General features: G+C 34.8%; 1 protein-coding gene across 1 annotated transcript; it reads left to right on the plus strand.

Moving 5' to 3' along the window:
• Nucleotides 1–11,359: 11,359 nt before the first annotated feature.
• LOC306637831 (olfactory receptor 5AC1-like) lies at nucleotides 11,360–12,283 on the plus strand (the record flags this gene model as incomplete). Its single annotated transcript, XM_079100659.1, has 1 exon — nucleotides 11,360–12,283. The coding sequence occupies one exon, from the start codon at nucleotides 11,360–11,362 to the stop codon at nucleotides 12,281–12,283; it is 924 nt and encodes a 307-aa protein (XP_078956785.1).
• Between the last annotated feature and the right edge of the window lie 4,295 nt (nucleotides 12,284–16,578).

The following is a 16,578-nucleotide window of genomic DNA, read 5'->3' on the forward strand; positions in this document are numbered from 1 at the left end:
AATAAATGTTGGCGTGGATGTGGGGAAAAAGGCACACTCATACATTGCTGGTGAATTGCAAATTTGTGCAGCCACTGTGGAAAGCAGTGTGGAGATTCCTCAGAAAACTTGGAATGGCCCCACCTTTTGACCCAGAGTTCCCACTACTCAGTTTATACCCAAAGGACTTAAAATCAGCATACTACAGAGATACAGCCACATCAATATTTATAGCAGCTATTTATTATTTATTTATTATTTCAATATTTATAGAATCAATATTTATTCACAATAGCTAGATTGTGGAACCAACCTAGATGCTCTTCAACAGATAAGTGGATAAAGAAATTGTGGTATATATACACAATGGAATATTTTTCAGTCATAGAGAAGAATCATATTACAGCATATGCAGATAAATGGATGGAATTGGAGAATATCATGATAAGTGAAATAAGCCAAGCCCCAAAACCAAAGGCCAAATGTTTTCCTTGATAAGTGGAGAATGATATATAATGGGGTGGCAGGGGGAGTGACAGAAGAATGGGGGAACTTTAGATTATGTAGGAGGAAATGAGAGGGAGGGGGTATAAAAAATGGTGGTATGAGACAAACATCATTGCCCTATGTACATGTATGTTTACACGAATGGTATGAATCTGCATCATGCACAACCATAGAAATGAAATGATGTACCCCATTTGTGTACAATGAATCAAAATACAGTCTGTAAAAAATTAAAAGTGAAATAAAAAAATAATTAAAAAAATAATTAAATAATACAATGAATGATATAGACTTAACAGATATATAAAGAGTATTTCATCCACCAGCCAGTGAATACGCTTTTTTCTCAGCAGCTCATGGTTCCTTTTCCAAAATAGACCATATACTATACTACAAAGCAGCCATTAGTAAATACAAAAAAATAGAGATACTACCTTATATTCTGTAAGACCAGAATAGAATCAACTAGAAATCAATGATAAAATAAAGAACAACACTACTCCAATACGTGGAGACTAAAAAATATGCTATTGAATGATGCAATGAATGAAATCAGGGAAGAAATAAAAAAAATTCTTAGAGGTAAATGAGAACAATGACACAACATATCAAAATCTCTGGGACACTCTGAAAGCAGTACTAAGAGGAAAGTTCATTGCATTGAGCTCATACATTAAAAGAATAAAAAGTCAACAACTAAATGACCTAACATTACATCTCAAAACTCTAGAAAAAGAAGAACAGATCAGCACCAAAAGCAGTAGAAGACAGAAAATAATTAAAATCAGAACTGAAATCAGTGAAATTGAAACAAGAGAAACAATTCAAAATATTGACAAAACAAAAAGTTGGTTCTTTGAAAAAGTAAGCAAAATTGATGAACACTTAGCCACACTAACAAAGAGGAGAGAGAAAACTCAAAATATGAGAATTCATGATGAAAAAGGAAAGATCACGACAGAAACCACTCAAATACATACCATAATTAGAAGCTACTTGGAAAATCTATACTCCAAAAAAGTAGAAAATATTGAAGACATTAATAAATTTTTAGAGACATATGATCCTCCCAACCTAAATCAGGAAGATGTACACAATATAAACAGATCATTTTCAAGCACTAAAATAGAAGAAGCCATCAAAATCCTGCCAACCAAAAAAAAGTCCATTATCAGATGCATTCTCAGCTGAATTCTAAAATAACTTTAAAGAAGAACTAATACCAATACTCCTCAAAGTATTCCAGGAAATAGAAAAGGACGGAATCCTTCCAAACTCATTCTATGAAACTAGTATCACTCTGATACCACAACCAGACAAAGATGTAGCAAGAGAAGAAAACTTTAGAACAACATCTCAAATGAATATTGTTGCAAAAATCCTTAAAAAAAATTCTGGAAAATCACATACAAAAATATATTAAAAAGATGGAGCACCATGATCAAGTGGGGTTTATCCCAGGAAAGCAAGGTTGGTTCAACATATGGAAATCAATAAACTTAATTCATCACATCAATAGACTTAAAGCTAAGAATCATATGTTTATTTCAATAAATGCTGAGAAAGCATTTGATAAAATACAGCACTCCTTCATTCTCAAAATACTAGAAAGAATAGGAATAGTAAGAATATACCTCAACATTGTAACGGCTCTCTGTGTTAAGTCCAACATCATTCTTAATGGAGAAAAACTGAAAGCATTTCCTCTAAAAACTGGAACAAGACAGGAATGCTGTCTTTCATCACTTCTATTCAACATCATTCTTGAAACACTTGCCAGAGCAATTAGACAGACCAAAGAAATTGAAGGGGTATGAATAGGAAGAGAAGAACTCAAGCTGTCACTATTTGCTGATGACATGATTCTATATTTAGAGGATCCAAAAAACTCCACTAGAAAACTTCTAGACCTCATAAATGAATTCAGCAAAGTAAGAAGATATCATATCAATACACATAAATCTAATGCATTTCTATTAGTAAGTGATGAATTCTCTGAAAGAGAAATTAGGAAAAGGCTTCATTCACAAAAGCCTCAAAAAAAATACACTTGGGAATTATTCTAACAAAAGAGATAAAAGACCTCTACAATGAAAACTACAGAACACTAAAGAAAGAAATTAAAGAAAACCTTAGAAGATGGAAAGATCTCCCATGATAGCCTGTTCAACAAATGGTGGTGGCATAACTGGAAATCCATATGCAGTAAAATGAAATGAAACCTCTATCTCTTACCCTGCACAAAATTCAACTCAAAATGGATCAAAGACATAGAGAACCTGCACCTAATAGAAGTCAAAGTAGGCCCGAATCTTCATCATGTTGGCTTAGGATCAGACTTTCTCAACAAGACTCCCAAAATACAAGAAATCAAAGCAAGAATCAATAAATGGGATGGACTCAAACTATAAAGTTTTTTCTCAGCAAAGGATATAATCAAGAATGTGAAGAGAGAGCCTACAGAGTGGGAGAAAATATGAGGAATGTCATTGGGATTTTAATTGGAATTGCATTGACTCTGTATAGTGCCTTTGGTACAATGCCCATTTTGACAATGTTAAAATTCTGCCTATCCAAGAACATGGGAGATCTTTCCATCTTTGAAGGTTTTCTTCAATTTCTTTCTTTAATGTTCTGTAGTTTTCATTGTAGAAGTCTTTCACCTCTTTTGCTAGATTAATTCCCAAGTATTTTATTTTATTTTTTTTTGAGGCTACTGTGAATGGAGTGGTTTTCCTAATTTCTCTTTCAGAGGATTCATCACTTATGAATAGAAATGATTTAGATTTATGCATATTGATTTTATATCCTGCTACTTTGCTGAATTCATTTATGAGGTCTAGAAGTTTTCTAGTGGAGTTTTTTGGATTTTCTAAATATAGGATGATGTCATCAGCAAATAGTGACAGCTTTAGTTCTTCTTTTCCTATTCATTTCCCTTTAATTTCTTTGGTCTGTCTAATTGCTCTGGCAAGTGTTTCAAGAATTATGTTGAATAGAAGTGGTGAAAGACAGCATCCCTGTCTTGTTCCAGTTTTTAGAGGAAATGCTTTCAGTTTTTCTCCATTAAGAATGATGTTGGCTGTGGGCTTAGCGTAGATAGCCTTTACAATGTTGAGGTTCATTCCTACTATTCCTATTTTTCCTGGTGTTTTAAGCATGAAGGGGTGTTGTATTTTATCAAACACTTTCTTAGCATCTATTGAAATAATCATATATTTCTTAACTTTAAGTCTATTGAGGTGATTAATTTATTATTTAATTCTGTAGTTTCTTTGTGCATGCTTTGTTTGGAGGATCTATCCAGGGGAGAGAGATGTGTGTTAAAGCCATCCCGTATTATTGTGTTGTGGTCTATTTGATTCTTGAAATTGAGGTTTGTTTGATGTAATAGATGCTCCATTTTTGGGGGCATAAATATTTAAAATCATTATGTCTTGCTGGTTTATGTTTCCTTAAGCAGTATGAAATGTCCTTCTTTATTCCTCCTGACTAACTTGGGTTTGAAGTCCACTTTACCTGATATGAGGATAAAAACCCCCTTTTTTTTACAGAGCCTGTGTGCGTGGTGTTTTTCCCATCCTTTCACTTCAGTCTGTGGATTTCTTTTCTTAAGAGATGAGTCTCTTTAAGGCAGCATAATGTTGGGTCTTGTTTTTTTATTCCAATCTGCCAATCAGTGTCTTTTGATTAATGAGTTTAGGCCATTAACATTAAGGGTTATTATTGAGATAAGATTTGTATTCCCAGTCATTTTAGCTTTTAACTTGACTTGGTTTCTCCTTTGATTGATTTTTTCCTTTAGGGTAGTTCCTCCCTTTGCTGACTTGCATTACTGTTTTTCACTTCCTCCTCAAGAAATATTTTGCTGAGAATGTTCTGTAGTATAGGCTTTCTATTTATAAAGTCGTTTTTGTTTATTGTGGAAAGGTTTTATTTCTTCCTCAAATCTGAAGCTTAATTTTGCTGGTATAAGATTCTTCATTGGCATCCATGTTCTTTCAGAGCTTGAAATGTATGGATCCAGGCCCTTGTAGTTTTTAGGGTCTGCGCTGAGAAATCTGTTGATATCCATATTGGTTTCCCCTTATATGTAATTTGATGCTTTTCTCTAGCAACTCTAAAATCCTATCTTTATTTTGTACATTAAGTATTTTTATTATAATGTGCCTTGGTGTGGATATGTTGCAATTTTGTGCATTTGCTGTTCTGTGAACTTATTATATTTTTGTTTTCCATTTCATTCTTCAGGTTTGGGAATTTTTCTGATATTATTTCATTGAACAGGTTGTTCAGTCCTTTGGTTTGTATCTCTGTGCCTTTCTCAATCCCAATAATTCATAATTTGGCCTTTTTATGGTATCCCATTATTCTTGGAGGTTCTGTTCATAATTTATTACCATCTTCTCAGTTTGGTCAACTTTATTTTCAAGATTAAATATTTTGTCTTCATTGTCCAAGATTTGTCTTTCTCGAGGTCTAGTCTATTGGTGATGCTTTCTATTCAGTTTTTGTTTTGATTTATTATTTCTTTCATTTCAAGTATTTCTGTTTTTTTTTTCAGAATCTCTATCTCTTTATTGAAATGCTCTTTTGCTCTCTCATCCTTTGCTTCATGAATCATTTTAATTATGTACATTCTGAACTCCTTTTCTGTCATTTCTACTGCCATGCTGTTATTGGATTCTATTAAAGTAGCATCTTGGCTTGTTAAGGACACTTTCTTCCCCTGTTTTTCCATGCTGTTGCTGTATCTTCCCCTCTAGCAGTGAAGATCTGGGTATTGTAACTTTCCCTTTGTAGGCTTCTTGTGACCCTGCAGGTTTCCAATACCTCTCCATTGAGGGGGAGATCAATGCAAACAGCGGCTCTCAATGCAAACAATATGCAACCAGATAGCCCCTATGAAGACGTGAACAGTATTGTAATAGACAGTTAGAATGAGTGCAATTATTACCTACAGTATAACCAATAGCCTTGTGATGAGCTCTACAGTTTCTAATGATAGACAAAGAGGATGGTGAGTGGCGTAGGATGTAACCACTAAGGGGATAAAAAGTGAGTATATAGAGGTACCAGATCAAGGGAAGTGTGAGAGTGGGATCAAAAGAAGTTGATGTTTAGCATGAGAAAAGGGAAAAAGAGACTCTGAAGAAACAGGTAAATAGAAGGAAAATAGAGTGAGAAAAAAAGAAATAAAAAATTAAAAAAAAATCTACAGTACAATAGTCACTCAGCACTCAGACCTCCCGGTCCTTGGTATCCTGATGAAAGCAAGGTATCTGTCAGTTTCCATTCTCCTGCAAAGATGGTGGCCACGCCCTCAGGGATATTTCAAGTTGTCTGCACCAGACTCTAATACCCTGGGGAGCCACATCTTGGTCAAGGAGTCTGTGAGGGGAGCGGGTACCTCCTCCAGAAGTGGCGGGTGGTCACAGTTGCCATGACATTCCTAATATTATATAACGTATAAAGAGGCAAACCAATGAGCCAATGTAACAATACAATGTCACCGATTGTCAATGTGAACACACTAGAATTATTTTCATTGTATCATTGTATGTAAGCAAAGTCAGATCCTCTACTGAGAAATTATTTTATATGAATAAATGTTTCTTCAAGTTAAATGTGAAAGCCAAACAAAATATATTACAATAATGGCTACTATTTTTCATAAATATATGTTTTTAAAAACTAGGCTGAGGCGATGTAGAATACACATGATCTCTAAAATCCTTTATTGGCAGAAACTATTCAAAGTGCAAGCTGGATCAAATGGAAATTTTTCTGAAATGAAATAATTTTATCTTTAGACAGATAGAAAAATCCTTTTCTTCCAAAGTGTGAGAAAGAGGAATTATCGGCCAAATAGTATTTGGAGTGATTTGCAAGTTAAATAACACATTTCTTTCCTTAAAAGAAGTTTCCAGACTGGATTATACTATAGAACAGACACTCAAAAATACTTATTGCTGAATGACTAAGCTTTTCTGAAAATGCCTTTCCTTAATCATTAACAATCTGATCACATATGAAAAGGAAGTTGAGCTTTGAGTTATTTGGAGAAGCAACTGGGAACTTCTGGCAATGTCAAAGAAGTAAAAAAACATGTAAAGCTTCCAGATTTTGTCATTTTTAAAAACATTTTTTTCTTTTCTTATTTGAATACATGGCCTTCGTTTTCTTTAGGTTTAGAGTGTTTTGTGATTTAATTATATAAAGATGAGGAAACAGTTTGACAACCTAAAAATATTTACTTATTAAACTATTAATACTTTAATAAACTATACAAAAAGGATATAATGAGACAAACGTGCATTTATGGAATTGCATGTAGGTCAGGCCAGATACTTGCGGAGGGAATTCCCAATATGACCTCATTCATCTGTGAGGACACTGAGCAATCCATATTTAGACATACACATTCATCCGCTTGTTCAGCATGGTCAGCCCCCTGTTTCTTGATGGTTTCCTTCTGCTGTGAATGTGTACATTTAGTTTTCTGCTTCTTAGAGCAGACATTTATCTTCCTCATCTACCACCCATTGGGGGGAAGGCAGGAGCCATGAAGATGATTGATTTGACCCATTCTTTGGGGCGTATTTCCTGGTAGCCGTCTTCCATCATCATATCTGGAACTGAAAACATTTTTGCTGTGCAAAAGTATAGTAGCTAAAACACGTAGAACTAATGATAGAATTTAAAAAATTACCATTGTAAAATACCTAATGACATAATTAAGAAAAGTGTACTAAAAACTTTAGCTAAAGTGTTGACAGAACTCTGGATAATCACAAGATGTCCAAGCATCATGTAGAAAAAAAGAATTAAAAAGATTATTATTTTAAAATTTCTGATGCTGGAATTGATTCTGGCAAGAATGAGCTAAGGTTCCTAACTCAATTAAAAATTGATGGGTCTTGGATTTTCCAAGGCATCCAAGCATCATTTATTATTTCCTAAATGTAAGGGAAAAAACACAACTTTAGAGTTCTTAGATCTGTGTATTCACACTTTAACTCAGAGATCATATTGATCTTCACTCACCCTGGGACTGCAGGCTGTATGTGCTTCCAGATGTGATGAATACATGAAGGAATGCATCATCTATGGAGTATTCTTGCAAAAAATGCTTAATCAAGGCTTTGGATGTAATTTCCACTGGAAATAGAAGAGTACAGAAAGTAGGAAGACAAACAGTAATGCCAATTAGGTGGTTTCAGAATATATGGAATATTCCTCAAGACAATGGGACAATTGACCCAGTCTCCAAAAAGTCATTGTCATAATAAAGAGAAAGAAAGAAAGAAATGAAGAAAGAAAAGAAAAGAAAAGAAACAAGAAGAAAAGGAAAGAAGGGCAAAGAAATGAAACTATTCTGGATTAAAAATCATCTTGACAGAAAATGCAAACAAATGCAATGCTCTAAAAGATTATTTGGCAACACATGTGGAAATATGAATATAGGGTACTTTAAAGATGGTATTTAGATACGAGTGTTAATTTTTTCAGATGTCAAAATAATATTTGGTTAGGAAGAAATATGTTCTTGTGTTTTTAAAATCTGAAATATTTAGTTATGAAATGTCACAATATAATTTTTATTAAAATATATAAATCCTGGTTTTTAAAACATACTCTCTATATAGTTTTTTTCCTTCTTGAATGTGTGTCACATTTGTTCCACATAAGTCATATCTGCTGGGTGCAAGTCATTTTATGTACAGGGTTAAATCACTATTTCATGAATTGGCAGTAGAACTGCACTTTTGTCAATTTTCCTCACTCAATGCTCTATCCTCTTAAAAAGGAGCTTAGCAGATTTCCTTATGAATAACTAAAACAACTACAAAATAATTAAATCCACCCCTTTTATGAGCCTTACCATCTATCAAGTAAGTGATAAGGGCTGGACATTCATTCTCTTATGTGACTCTTGTAACAACCTTGAAAGCGTATGTTATTTACATTATTATTACTATTTATTTCATAAATCAGAAAAGCAAGTTTTAGGGAATTAAAGTTATTTCCCAATTCTTAAAGCAAAGCTCTTAAGCCTGTCCATTCCAAAGCCAATACTCATAACTTCACAATGTCTAGAAGCAATCAAATATTAATGGTGTTCCTTGATGATCTAAAGCACACTTCCAATCATTAAAGCTAACTTTATGATATATTGCCGTATCTTGCATGGAACTACTGCTTCCTTTATTTCTAAGAAATCATTTGGTTACTTTTGAACCCATCTGCTCTTTCAGATAAATTTGTATTTTCTAGAAAATTATTTCCTTATCCTTTTGTTGGAAATTGCATCAAATTTATGTATTAAATTGTGAAAACTAACACTTGAACCAGAATTCCTAAATGGTAAAATTATGGATTTTCATACATTATACCATTTTTATACCACTCAGTAAAAGTTTGTTACTTTGAAAAAAAAATGGTATTTCTTGCCAAGTTGAAACATATACACAGATACAGAGGTATAAGAATACAGATATAAAGATATCTGTATATGTATAGATATATAGTCGCTCTCCCCATGTCCCCTATACACATGTGTGTGCATACACATTATTTTTGCTAATGTAAATTTTGAGAAATATGCTGTGTAAGTTGGTACCATTTTCTAAGAGGGAACATTGCAGATCTACAAATATTCTTTAATTGCGCACATACTTGGACCTTTTAGTTTCAATTTTAGGATTTTAGAAATATAATTTTTATGAAAAATTATGAGATTAAAAATGTTTTAAAAACTAATGACATAAAGAGATAAATGCTATATTAGTAATTTAAAGTATTTTATGAAAAATCATGGTGGTGTCACTGTTTTTAAAAGAATATGTAAATTTGCATCAATACAAATACATACATGGGTAAAAAGTGGAATAAATACATAGCAAAAAATGAACTGTATTTATCAGTGATTAGTGAGATTATAGCATTTTGTTTTCTTTGTGCTTTTCTAAATGCTCAATTTTTCTACAATTAATCTATAATGCTTTTGTTTTGAGAAGAGAGAAATATAACTGTAGAAATAATATTTGGGAATGGGTAATGTGTAATCAGCAGTTGTTTGTTGATTAGTTTATAATGCCCAGTAGATTGACCTTATCCTACAGGGAATCTTTTGTTGGCATTGAGGGACTTTCAGCATTAAAATCACCAACAGGGTTGAAGAAGGAAATAAATAAAGATCAGATCATACAAGTGGCATTTATGAAAGAAAAGTAATGAGGGAGGCACAATTGTCTTTGATATCTTTGTTCTCGCACCTTAAACGTTCATGAAAATTTAAATCTTATGGCATCCATACACTCATAGGAATTAGGTGAGGATGTACTGCTTTAGTTCATTCCTATTTTTTCCCACATAAAGTTGTATCCTTTCAGTACCTGAATTTCTCATGAACAGCTGGATATTTATGGAATGAAAATTAGAATTTGTGATTGGATTTTGGAGTCTGTATGTTTTACCAATTTTCTTTCTTTTTGGGGGGATACCAGGATTCAACTCAGGGGCAATCAACCACTGAGCCGTGTTCCCAGTCCTATTTTGTATTTTATTTAGAAAAAAGGACTCACTGAGTTGCTTAGTGCTTCACTGTTGCTGAGGCTGACTTTGAACTCGAGATCCTCCTGCCTCAGCCTCTTGAGTTGCTGGGATTACAGGCATGCACCGCCACACCCAGTTGTATGTTTTAACAATTTTTTTTGTTGTCTACTGAATAGCAATGAAGAATCAAGTTTCACAGACTGTGGGTGGACATATACCTTGGAAAATGTGAAGAATTACAGATGTAAACCATAAAGCCAGGTTGGAATCAAGACTGAAAAGTTTCTAAAAATTTGTCACATTTGGTGAAACATTTTTTTTTTTTTTTGTCAGAATAATAGTGACAGAATAATCCTTGAATCCGAGACCCATTCCTGCTGCAGTGGGCTCGAGAATTTCTTTACAGGATGCCTGCACATGGCAGCCTGGTGGGGAACAGGTCTTCTTTTAGCATCGAAGATTAACACAAGAGTTACAGGTGTATGTGTACCCAAGCTAAAATATCAAGCTCTAATTTAAGAGCTACTAAATATATATCCATTGAACAAGTGAATGAATTATTGTGTTCATGTATGAAAAATATTGGCAGGAAACTATTAAAAAGAGTATAATAGAAATATAGAAACTTTTGAGGCATTTATAATCATATATTGATTACCTTTTGGATTATTTTGAGGTAATTATATATATACATGTATACACACACACACACACACACACACACATATACAAAATTAAGTAACATAAAGTTAACAGAAAACAGTGGGAAGGGAATTTGAATTGCTCGCTTATTTGCAGCCTGTTAATGTTTTGGAAGAAAGAATGAAACATATCATTAAAACCAAAGACAAAATCCTTGTTTTGTTCAATAGGAAAACACGGAAGAGTTTCTGAAAGAGATAAAGCCCTGTGTATACTGAACTGGAGTCTTGTTTCCACAGATTTTAGCATAATATATAAAATGTGTTTTCATTCTAAATTCCATAAAACATTTAATTGTTAATATATTCAATTTTAAGGTATTTACAAATGACTAGTTATCAGACCAAATCTTAGTGTTTATACCCTCTTCCACAATCCTTCTGTAACAATATGCATTTTAAAGAAATTACTTCAAAATTATTTATAAAATACATAATAGTTTTAGATGTGCTCTCAAAAGGAGAAGCATTGAAACTTTCTATTTCATTATACTTATTTTCGTGAGCAAATGACATTGGAAACAAAGTAATTCCAATTGTATTATGTATCATTTTGTATAAGGCTTGATTAATGTTTTTAACTTCTCTCATTGCAGTGATTAGCCTGAGTAGATATGATGGAGACAAATGAGACACAGGTGACTGAATTTGTCCTCACAGGACTTACAGACAGTCCAGGGCTGCAGGTGCCCCTGTTCCTGGTGTTCCTTGTGATCTACCTCATCACCATGGTGGGCAACCTTGGCCTGATTGCTCTCATCTGGAAGGACCCCCACCTTCACACCCCCATGTACTTCTTCCTCAGTGGTTTAGCCTTGGCTGATGCCTGCACTTCATCCTCTGTGACCCCCAAGATGCTTATCAATTTGTTGTCTAAGAGTCATAAGATATCTCTGATTGAATGCTTCACCCAGTATTATTTTTTTTGTTACAGTGCGACCACAGAAATTTTTCTGCTGTCAGTGATGGCCTATGACCGCTACGCAGCCATTTGCAATCCCTTGCTTTATCCAGTGGTCATGTCAAACAGACTCTGCACTTGGTTGATAAGTATGTCATATGTAATTGGTTTTCTGCACCCCATAATTCATGTAGGATTACTACATAGATTGACTTTCTGTAGGTCCAACATAATAGACCATTTCTACTGTGAAATCTTGCCACTGTATACAATTTCTTGCACTGACCCATCTATCAATTCACTAGTGGCTTTTATTTTTGCCACCTCCATACAAGAGTTCTCCCTTCTGAGTATCATAGTCTCTTATGCCCGTGTCCTGTTTGCCATCCTGAAAAAGAAGTCTGAGAGGGGCAGAAGCAAAGCCTTGTCCACCTGCGGGGCCCATCTGCTCTCTGTCTCTTTGTTCTATGGCACTCTCTTCTTCATGTATGTGCGCCCTGGGTCAAGTCCAGAGAAATATCAAAATAAAATGTATTCACTGTTCTACACCATTATAATTCCCCTGCTAAACCCCTTTATTTACAGCTTGAGAAACAAGGAAGTGTTAGGTGCACTGAGAAAAGTGATGAAGAAATAAATATTGTCCAGGAAGCTTTCCTTATTCTTTGTATTTTACAGTTTTTAAAAATAAATTGCAATGTTTTGTGCTTTTATTGAGCATTGTATGAACCTAATACATATTGCTAAATGAATGAATAAAATCTTAATTAGGTTGATTATCTTAGTTATAAATCATGGTGACCAACAAAAGACTAATGAGCACTTTAAGAACAGATTCTAAATTGTTAGTTTTTTAAAATCCATACTCAAAGATAAAACTGAAATCATTAAATTATGAAATCTTTCTAAGATAAATGAAATCTTTGTTTCCAGATAGATATATTTTATACTCTTTTGAACTTAACATTCTTTTTTTAAATTATTTTTTTGTTTTCCCAGATAAGTGGTTGATGAACTTAACATTCTTTTAAGACAGCCTGTTAATCCTTAGTTTAAAACATATTTATACCTTCCTATATTTGTTGAGCAATGTATTTTTCAAATTATAACTTTCGTAGATGTCTATCAATGTAGAAACAATATGTAAGATACAATAATATTGTAAAATATGGAGACATTTTCTTGAGGAATTTAAAATGAATAATTCTATGTAGTTTAAAGGTAATATTGAAAAGCAACTTTTTATTGTGTTGGTAAAAATATATTTAAAATAATTTAATAATTCTGCATTATACTTATAAAGAGTTCTGAGTTCTTTCAAAACTTCTACTTTTGGATTTATTGATGAACTCACTTAGCACTCTATTCCTGAATACAGTTTTCTGTGAAATTGTTAATTACCTAAAATAGCCATTATGTTTAATCACCTATCCAGTTAAATAAATGAAATTGATATTTTTCCCTAGCAAAGTTGTATTTTATGTACTGTCTTTTTGCTGGTGTATACTCTTTAGTCTCCTATTATATTGTGGCCTTGTCAACATGTACAATTATAAAAAAGATTTCACACACTTTTCATCCCCAGCCTTTTTTTGAAAAACACCATATACAAAGAAATAGCAGTTTGTTGATTCCTTTAACCAAAATCCAAGGTGGACAACCTGGATTCAGGCATAGTTCCTTTAGAGCCCATAGCCTGTAGAACCTAGATCTCACTGTGTCTGCTCTATACCTTGAACTGTTGGGCTCCAAACCTAGCAGCTCTCTCCTTTTGGTTGTGTAATCTTTCTAAAAGTTTCTTTCTCACTAGTGAAGTCCAACACAAAGCTTTCTAATTTTTTTCTAGTGTGTTATACAGGCAGATTCCGCTTGGATATATGATTACTACATGTCAATATACAGACATTTCTTTTTGACCTTTACAACTTAATTATTTCAATAATAATCTCCACTGATTTTTTTTGACTTCACAGAATGTATTTGGGAATTTTCCCTTCCTTTCAATTTTATGGAATAACTTGAGAAATACTAGTATTAGTTCTTCTTTAAAGGTCTGGTAGAACTCAGACTGAGAGTCCATTTGGTCCTGGGCTTTTCTCTGTTGGAAGTCTTTTAATTGGTGTTTCAACGAAAGCCCCTTATTTGATATTGGTCTGTTTAGGTTTTCTATATCTTTCTGGTTAATTTGGGCAGGTCACATGTGTCTAGAAATTTGTCAATATCTTCTAAGTTTTCCAGTTTACTGGAGTATCAGTTTTCAAAATAGTTTCTGATGATCCTCTGGATTTCAGAAGGGTCTGTGATGATATTTCCTTTTTCATCTTTAATTTTATTGATTTGGGCCTTGTCTTTCTTTTGGTTATTTTGACCAAAGGTTTATCAATTTTATTTATCTTTTCAAAGAATCAACTCTTCATTGCATTGTGTGTGTGTGTGTGTGTGTGTGTGTGTGTGTGTGTGTGTTTATATACGCCCTGGAGCACAGATGTGCTTGTGTGGCTGCAGTGAGAATCTTTGCAATAACACTTATGTGAGGCCAGCAATTATGGGATTTTTCTCCTCTCAGATCCAGAGGCTGAACTGCCTAGATAAAATGTTCTTTGTGCCTATCTCAGTGTCCTCTTTGGTTCAGAAACCCTCCCTCTGGGAAATTTTTTTATTGGATGCTGGTAACTTCCTTTGAGTTCCCAATCCCCCGTCTCTGTTTGTAGCTATGTAAGCCACATGGGGGACAGCTTTCAGCACCTGGGGGTGTTTTCCTCACCTATCAGTGTCTTCCATGCCTGCAGAGCGCTTTCCCCAGCATGCCTGTGGAAGGCCGTCAGACTGAGGGTGAGGCTCGGGTCCAGGAAGCCAGGTTCAGGGATTCCAGGGCTTGGGCAGTTGAAAGAGGATGTGAGTCACGGTGGGAATATTGATCATCTTTTGTTTGGATGTGGCAATACACCCTAGCTAGCCTGAGAGCCATTTCTATAAGCCCTTTTTATACACAGGCCAAAGAAGGCACACTCTCAATAGGTTACATAAAAGGGCACATGCTTACAAATGTTTATGACCTTGAGTACATACGTTTCTGACCTTGACTACACACTAACCATAACAGAGCTGATTCGTGGCCTCAGTCATCCACTAAAACTGTAACACAGCCTGTAGGAAGCCTTGGCCAGGAAGCCTACTGCAGCCATTTTAGCCTGCCCCAACAAGGGCCTTTTGCAATGTGCCACTGGAGGGCTTTCCATGCTGCCCTGGGGAGAGCTTTGAGTTTGTTTTCATGAGGCATTTTTCCTACTAACTCCGTGTCCATTAAAATCAGCATTCCTCTATAAACCACAGGTTTCCCTAAGTCAATTTTTCTTTATTTTTAAATTCCTTTATTCACGGGCCACCATCTGTCTTGTCTGCCCTCCTTGCCTTGCTCTGCTGCCACTGCTGGCAACTGGAGCTGGTGTGTCTCTAAGGTGTTGTTCAAGTTACTGGCTTCCTGTAGCTCCATGATTTTTTAAAAACCAGTTTAGTACTAAGTTTCAGTGAGGTTCCTTAGTTACTCAGCTCACTGAGAGGCAGTCTTCCTGTCTTGTACGTCTGGTGCTGAAGAAGTGCTGGGACATGCAATCTTTCTCTACTCACCATCTTCTCCTCCCCTTCTACTAATTTATGGCATGACCTGGGGATCACAGCATTGTTGCATGCTGTACACCTTCTTCAACCAGAATTATTTGAAGCAGGGCTGTCATTCCTGGATCTCCCCAGTGGAACACAGGCAGTTCCATAGTCATTGGGGAAAATATCTTTGATGTATTCAACAATGGAAATGTAATTTCCAGCTTTAACAAGTTTTTTTTTTTTTTTTTTAAGTTTTCTTGGGTGTGAAAAAGCTCGTCCTTCACTTTTTATCAAAACAGTCTTAGGAGTAGACCTAAATTTTTTTATGTCTTAGTTATATCATTCATTGAGTTTGGGGACTGCCTTTTCTGGTCTCTGTTTAAAAGGTACTAGAATAGTCGCTCTGTTAGAAGCGGAATTTGATACTTCAGTAGTAGGGCAAATGTCCAGCTCTCTGATCCTGGAGATGCTATGAGAGGAAGACAGAAGACAGCAGTGATTGGGAGAATCAGACACGTGACTTTTCAAATTTTGTCTTGGAGAAGATGGGGATTTTGAAACGGAGAGGCAAATATGATAGGTGTGAGATAGTGCTTTTTCAGTTACTAATGTTATCAATTATCACAAAAAAATTTTCATCTTAGGTAACACAAGTTTATTATATCATAGTTCAGGAGTGCAGAATTCTGATGTGGATCTCACTGGGCTTGTAAGTAGTGGTGGCAGGGTTGCAGTCCTTTCTGTAGAGAAGAATTTGCTTCCTTCCTTTTCTAGATTGGCTGAGCATGCACTTTGACTCATGAATACACTTCTCCATTTTTATGCACTTTGACTCATAAATACACTTCTCCATTTTCAAAGGCAGCATCTCTCTGTGCTTGTCCTTTTGTCACTATCTCTTCCTTTGTGCGTCTTCTGCCACCCTCTTCCACTCAAAGGCTTCTTGAACTAACATTGGGCTCACCTTGATAATTCAAGATACTCTGTTAGTTTAGGGTCAACTTGTTACTAATTTTAGTGGAATCCAGAACACTAATTCTCATTTAATATATCGACTAATGTGTTCCCAGATTCTGGGAACTAGTATGTGGACATCTGTGGTGGGTCAATTATTGCGACCATTATATGTAGACTCAGTAAAGAGTGTTATTGTCTAGATTCCAAATTACTCTTCTGGAGAGGAATAATTTCTGCCTTCTCCAAAGTAATAATTTCTGCCCTGCACCTTCCCTTCCAATCTCGAAACAAACATTTTCCCACATGGTACATTGGTAAGAAATCATTGTGTTTAGATTTGGAGGCTGCTCCCTGTATTCACATTACATGTTA

Source organism: Sciurus vulgaris (genome assembly GCF_902686455.1).
Source record: "Sciurus vulgaris genome assembly, chromosome: 10".
Classification (NCBI taxonomy): domain Eukaryota; kingdom Metazoa; phylum Chordata; class Mammalia; order Rodentia; family Sciuridae; genus Sciurus; species Sciurus vulgaris.